We start from the raw sequence: 7,506 nt of genomic DNA on the forward strand, positions 1-7,506 counted from the left end.
CTTATATTATAATCGGCTCATTCGATCCAGTGGAGCCCGCTGGGGGAGCCTTTCCTCCTTACACAAATTTTTACGTGAGCTGCATCATCAGCAGTGAAATATTTGGTCAACCAATTCCCTTTTTTTTACTGTCAGCTTATCTTGTCAAACAAAAAATTTATCAAAGAGATAGGGGCGAGGTGGAGAAATTGACCCTAGTACGAACAAACTGTCATATTGATCCATTGTTCTTTTCTTATTATTTATTGTGTACGCTCACCCTTGGATGATTTAAATCAGCATATAACGCTACTTAAACAAGAATTCCAATGAAAAATTCTGTTTGTTTTTTGGTCATTTTGATCTGTCTAGCCACGCTAATTTTATGAAAAAGTGTAAAAATATTACATGAAACTTTTTTGAAAACTTGTCTAGTCAATAGGCCTAGTTATTTGTTTTTTTTTAATTTATATTATTTTAATTTGCCTATTTATTTTCGACCAAAAGCGCGATAATTATAGGAAACGAAGTTTATTTGACTCAAGGACGTTTAAATCTTCCCTTCATGGGCTAATATTGTAATATTTTTTACCATAAGAGCTGTTTTTCTTGAGTGTTGCGAAACTGATAAAATGAAATATGAGAAGAGGGCTGAAGTACACTATAGTTTTTAAACGGGATCCAAGTGGAAAATACATCAACTTTGTTATAGCATGGCTTTCTCAGCTTGACATTCAACGAATCTATTTTCAAAAAAAAAATAACAACGAACAAAACCTGCATGTTTAAACTTTCAAATTAAACAGTTGGCTGTTTATTAAGAGGGTGTGCTTAAAAAAAAAAGTTTTTTAGTGTAATTTGAGGCCCGTTTTATACATTGATTGAATAAAGTAGTGTGTTGCAAAACCTGTCTGTTTTTAATTTAAGTTTTTTCGAGTCAATGTGATTTTTAATTAAACTTTTTCTAGGGTTTGTTTCAAATCTAACACACAAAGTGAGATTATAGTGAAAAGCTGAACATTTCATCCTCTTCCCGGTGAATTTATAATATATATCTGCCGGAGTTTCAGAAAGGTTTATTAGGTTTGGTTAAGAGATTGTAATAGATTCAAGAGGTGGTCTGGGGATGCATGCCATTAGACTGTCTAAGCGTCCGGGGCTGCCCGAAACTACCCCAACCACCGCGCAATACCCTATTTGAATAGTCTAAAGGTTTCTCTCCGAATTGGGTTTGGGAGAACAAGTTCGACTTTTCCAGTTTCTTCGACAAAACGGCCTCAATTACAGTAATTGCTTAATCTTCCGTTGCCCTGAGGCGTGGGAGGCGACGTTTCGTCACTTTTCTGGGGTGGAGCAATTCCCTTTGAGCCCAAAAGTTCGGCGAAGGAATGCCTGCTTGCAATTCAGAAATATATAAATAAACCGACATCTCAGCAAAAATAATTAACGCTATTAATTTATAATTCTCAGTTATCTCATAGCTGCTGAATGTTTTACCTTATTGACCTCCAATCTTTAAAGATTTTGGTATTTTTTAAACCAAGAAAAATATTGGTCTGTATTAAAATATCTATCATTCCTAATTATTATTTCTACTTCAACGTAATCAAGCGTCCATCATACATTTCTTCTCAAACACTTGTCAACGGTTGTCTTCGAGGGCATCACTTTGATGAAAATGAGAGAAAACGTCTAAATAAATAAAGCAAAAATGATATTTGCACTTACTATATCTTTTCAATCAGTTAATGTAGTTATTAAATTGGTCCAAATAAATATATGTTTCTTTTTCCTTTTTCTTATGTGATTTAGATAATTAGAATTAAATTTAAAATTTTCACTTGAATTGTTCATTGAAATCTTTGTTTCCATGACGATGAAAGAGTATTTTCACGTAATGCAAATCTAGTAGGACTTCCTCCATAATTAGCTAATAGGTTATCCGTAAAATTGGTTTTTAGCCATGTTTCGGTTTAATGTGAAATCTATCTTCTTGAATTCATTCAATTTTGATTTATAGCTCAATTCTACACTAACTAGTCTAATCGAAGGTCGATATGGTACTTAATATTCCGCTATGGACGCTCTGTATTACCACACTTTTTTTACGCTTATAAATACATTCTCACGAAACGATTAACACAGAAACTATTACCAAACTTTTTCTATATACAATAATAATATTAACTGCAATAGAAAAAGCTTCGTCGGGTTCGTCCACTTCATGGGCACTCCCGCGGCACTGCACCGTGTACACGGCGGAACCCTATGCGATCTGGCACGCGCTCGGGGTGATTCGAGACGATGAGGGCTCTGCCTTCCTTGTCTGTATGGACTCCCTGAGTGCAGTATCGGCAATCCAGGACATATTCGCCACGGTCCCTCTTGTCGTACTCCTTTTAGAAGGATATGCTGAGCTGGAGCGCCTGGGAAAAAGGTAGTAGTTGTCTGGGAACCCGGACACGTCGGGCTGGAGGGCAACGAACGTGCAGACGAGGCAGCGAAAGCTGGGACGTCTCGCCCTCCAGACCAGCTATCGCGATCCGGCCCGGTGACACTGTGCGAGCAGTAAAGAACGCTATGGGAAAGCGTAGGCAGCGTCAGTGGGCCGAGTCGTCCGAGAAGCTCTTGCGAGTTAAGGGCACGACTGAACGATGGCCTCATGAGAATCTGAAACGAAATGAAAGGATCGTGTTAACTCGGTTGAGGATTGGCCATACCCGTCTGACACACGGACATCTGCTTCTGGGTCAAAACCGCTTGTAGAGAAAGGTTGCTCAGTGTGTCTCATCTCGTCGAGAAGTGCCATGCCTTGGCCCCCTACAGGGAGCGAGTAGGCATGAACCCCGACATAAAAACGGTACTCGGGCGAGCAAGTAAAATGTTGAATCCCCCTTTTTTTTTTAGTTAGTTTTTTAGTAGTTTTCTTTTTAAGAGAAACGGGGGTGTTTCCTCACTTGTAAATAGTGTATAAAACGTGAATATCTGTGTTGTGTTTTATTGTGTCGTGTATTTATTTGTAAGTAATTTATTTCTTTGTTGGTTGTGTTTTATTTGTCTTTTAGACTGTAGGGCCGATGGCGGAATATTGACTACCCCATCGGCCATAACAGTGCAGTGAGAGGAGGCTGAAACGACTTTATTGTTGGAACCCCTCAGGGAGAAAAAATAAAATAAAAAATAAAATTTAAAAAATAATATAAAAAAACAAATATAAAATAAAAATAAAAATAGAAAAAGCTATTTTTATAAAAGTACCGTTTCTTCCAAAACAGTACTCCAGCATAATTCTCTAATTGAGAGGCTACTCCCTTTCTCTAGGGTCGCCAGATCATCTAGGGCCGGAAGTTCTCGGGGTGGGGGGAGGCTGGTTTCCCAGTTCGAGTAGTTTCCTGTGTCACTTCAGTCCGTCCAAGAGAGGTCGATCATGGACTTGCCTGTATGCCTGGGAGCATGTCCGCTAGCAGATGGGCCCTCTTGACCATGAAGCCGGCCATGTATCCTATGAATTCCGTGTGATACGTGTATCGTGTACTCTGTGGCTGAGTCGTACTACTAGGGCACAAAATGCATCCCATTGATTTATTTTGAACCGCACTTGAACATATTTTTTAATTAACTATACATATTTATCCTTATTTTTATGAAGTTTAGAGAAATCAAATTGATCAAACTGTACGTTGAAACTTTAATTTTTTAAGCCTGTACATAAAATTGGGCCACGGCCCCAAAAAGCTCTTTTGGTGTAGGCTATGGTTTTTTGGGTTTTTGGACACTTCTAGTGTTCGGTCTCTGTGCCGGAATCATTAAGGTTTATTTCCCTTTCAGAATTGGCTCCCTCTTTTGTTTGGCTCGTTCGATTGTCATTTTACGCCTTTGAGCACCTGAGTTTTTTACTCTTCTCATTTGAACTGACAAAAATCACAATAGAAAATTTCAAGTTTAAGGTATTAAAGGAAGGTTACATCAGTATAAGTTCTACTGTCAAAATCACACTAAATAAGGTATAATTGTAACGTATTAAAATAAGGTTACATCAGGATAATTTAAACTTTTGAAAGTGTATAAAACAAGGTATATGTTTAAGGTTTTAAAATGAGGTTACATAGAATAGTTTTTACTTTCAAAAATCATAATAGACAAGTTACAAGTTTAAAGTATTACAATAAGGTTACATCAAGGAATATAGATTTTCGAAATTGTAAAAAACAAGATACAAGGTATAGGCATAGTTTGAACTGTCAGAAATCATAATAGACATGTTGCAAGTTTCAAAAGTTCATAGTTTGAAATCACAATAAATAACAGTTACATGTGTATTTTGAACCTGACCCCTGCGCTAACTCACCTGAGGAAGGATTAAAATAAATCCGAAGGCGTGTGGATTGAAAGAAAAACTGGCTGTTGTTTTTTTGAGATGACCCAAAATTCTACCTTCGAGAAGGAAAGATCATAAGTTACATAGCAAAGTTTGTACTGTCAAAATCAAAAGACACAAGTTGCAAGGTATTAAAATGAGGTTACATTAGTATAAGTTAGGCTGTCGAAATCATAATTAGTAATGGTTAGGGTTTTACTGTGAGTATGAGCTATCTTTTTTAAAAAAGGATTGAACACCGCAACAACTCCAACATTCATCATTTCTATCATAACAGGTATGAAAATTTGGTTTTGCCAGCATAAGGTGACGGTCAAAATAAGAATGGAAAAGGTGACAAGTTTAAGGTATTTATGTTGAACTACCTATATAATATGCAAGGTACACATTTGAGGTTCTAAAATGAGGTTAAATCAGTATATATTTGACTGTCGTAATCACAATAGACATGGTAAAATTGTAAAATATTAAAATGAGGTTATATCAGTATAACTTGGACTGTCTACGTCATAATAGACAAGGTACAAGTTTAAGGTATTATAATAATGTTATATCAGTATAAGTTAGATTGCCGAACTCCCAATAGTCAAGATACAAGTGCAAAGTATTAAAATGAGGTACTTTTTGTCAAAAATGGTTTTTATTCACAGGTTTGTTGTTTACAACTGTTGTCCCAAAGAATAATCCCACGTAGCATTTCTAATAAAATGAGGTTGTACCAATATAAGTTAGAGGTAGAAAAGGTAGAGGTTTAAGAGGTTTTAAGTATTAAAAAGATTTAAGTTGTACTGTCTGCATCATAATAGAAAAGGTACTAAAATTATTAAAATGAGGTTACATCGGTATAAGATAGACTGTCATAATCACAATTACAGACGATAACAACTTTAAGTTACTAAAATGAGATCACATCAACTTAGCTGGACTGTCTACTGTTAATAGATGGGTACAAGTTTAAGGCATTAATATGAGTAAATGAATTCATGTTGGATTATTGACTTTCCTTCTTGTTTATTATAATTGAATTTACATATTTTTACTCAATTAATTTTTATTATTATTAAATTAAGTGGTGGTGTAAGTTATTCATATGCATTTTAGGAGTTAACTGTCCTGCAGTTTGGATAAAATCTACTTACAAATTATTTTTAAATTTAATATATTATTTACAGATTATATAATATTCATGATAATAAGGATATAATAACGTTATACTACCCTTTAATCCCCCTTTTAGAATACATTTATCCCTAATGACACTAGGAAAAATAGATTGTTCTAGTGAATATATTTTTGTTTTTATCTTTAAAACGTAGTCAGTTTGGACTAAATTTGTGTAGGTGTTTTCAATATAAAAACTGTAAGTAAAGTGAAGTAATTCCTGTCACATGAGGGCTTAACATCCTTAACTTTTTTTCTTCAAAATTATTATCGAATTATGCTAGCCGGGATCCGAACGTATCAAACCAATGTTTTTTTTTGTTTAAAATGTAAGCAAGTAAAGAAAATCTGATTGATTTATTTCACAAAAGCTATTTTAATTCGAAATCCAGTTCTTCGTCGCGAAAGCATGACGGATGGGATTTTGACGTGCTGCAAAATTTAATAAAACTCGAAACCACTCCCCGGAATATAGGTGTGAAATAATTGGACTTATCCACAGGCCCCAATCACACCGGGTCTCAATTGAATAATAAAAAAAAAGTATCTTTGGAGAATATTCTATTTGCGTGTTTAATATGAATGGGTTCTTTCTCGAAATAAGAAACGAAAAAGCCTCGGGCGGACTCTTCGTTACACCTCACTCTAACAGGATATCCCCCCTTCGGAAATCGGTTTTTCCTCTTCACCAAATGTACATCCTAAGGGATGTTTCCCTATCACCCCGGACCCCTTTAAACGGATCCCGATACAAATCCCGTTTATACACTTGAGGAAATTTTATTTCGAGATAACTAACATTGTTTTTTAATTTTTTTTAGGTAACCCGATGATATGCGATTGCCGTTTGGAATGGCTGCATACTCTATATAACAACACGGCCTCGACCCAGATCAAGTCGTCCATCGAAGAGCTGACCTGCCAGGAGAGCGACTTGTCGAACAGCGCCATAGACGAGCCACAGCAGATGCTGCCGATACAGCGGTCCGTGGTCTCAGACGAACCTTTCAACCACTTTCTTTCCCTGCCGAAGGAGACTCTCCCGTGTCCGCAGGAGCTGAAGGCGACTGGACTTCCGGCCGTCCAGCTGGCGACAAAACCTCTCAACTCCGGCAGTTCAACGTCCTCGGCTTCCATCCTCGTCCTCTTCGCCTTCCTGGCCTTCTTCGTCCCTTAGAACGTCGGGACTCTCACGAGAGAAACCAAGGCGAAACCGTTTTAGCGCAGGGAAACGACGATTAACGCGGTATTAATGCTGCTCAATTAAATTAATTAATCATTTGAAATCTTGTGATATGTTGAAAAGTTGTAAATAATTTTGGACGATGCGCTAAAACATCCTGTCTCAACTAGTCACACTTCCGCTCGTTTTAATTACCGGTCGAACTGTCGCAGGAAATGCAGCCATCAATCTCAAACATATTATATCTGATTTGAAAATCAATCATAAAAAATCTATAGTTTTTGTAAACATTAATCACTAAATCTAGACACATTTTTTCTGACCATAATTCAATAATCGAAGGTCCCGTCAAGCAAACTATGACCGTCTTCGCTAAAACAGTCTTTCGTTTAAAAAATAATTATTATTATTATTATAACCCTGTCAGTATATTTTCTATAAGCATCGTATTTATTTTCCTACTGTTCAACTGTAAAATTTCATTGCTATCTTAAATTGTAAAAATTCGAGTAAAAAGAGCTTTGTTAATAAACAATCCGTAGATATTCACGGACTTATAATTTATTCAGCCTTATACAAATGTAAAATTTCCTCTAATTTTCCCCCTAAATCTTGAATTTTCGTGCATACGTAAAAGTACTTACGTATATTTCGAATATTTTACTACAAGTTATTAACATTTCAACATAAAACAGACAAGAATTGTTGAGTATCGAATCGGCCAAAAGATAGAGTTAGGTAGTAAATCGGGTGCTGGTCAACTGAATAAAACAATAGCCACTTTTGCCGAGCTTTCGGAGATATA

At 36.2% G+C, this 7,506-nt stretch overlaps 1 protein-coding gene across 1 annotated transcript in view; it reads left to right on the forward strand.

Moving 5' to 3' along the window:
- Positions 1–7,246, forward strand: part of LOC106662684 (connectin-like) — a 218,737-nt gene extending 211,491 nt beyond the window's left edge. The window contains exon 3 of the mRNA XM_014386920.2: positions 6,340–7,246. Within this exon, the coding sequence (XP_014242406.2) occupies positions 6,340–6,695 (356 nt within the window). The 3' untranslated portion in view covers positions 6,696–7,246. The remainder of the gene's footprint in view (positions 1–6,339) is intronic.
- The last annotated feature ends 260 nt before the right edge of the window (positions 7,247–7,506 follow it).

The sequence above is a fragment of the Cimex lectularius genome, unplaced genomic scaffold (genome assembly GCF_000648675.2).
Source record: "Cimex lectularius strain Harlan isolate CLEC.00 unplaced genomic scaffold, Clec_2.1 scaffold73, whole genome shotgun sequence".
NCBI classification, from domain to species: domain Eukaryota; kingdom Metazoa; phylum Arthropoda; class Insecta; order Hemiptera; family Cimicidae; genus Cimex; species Cimex lectularius.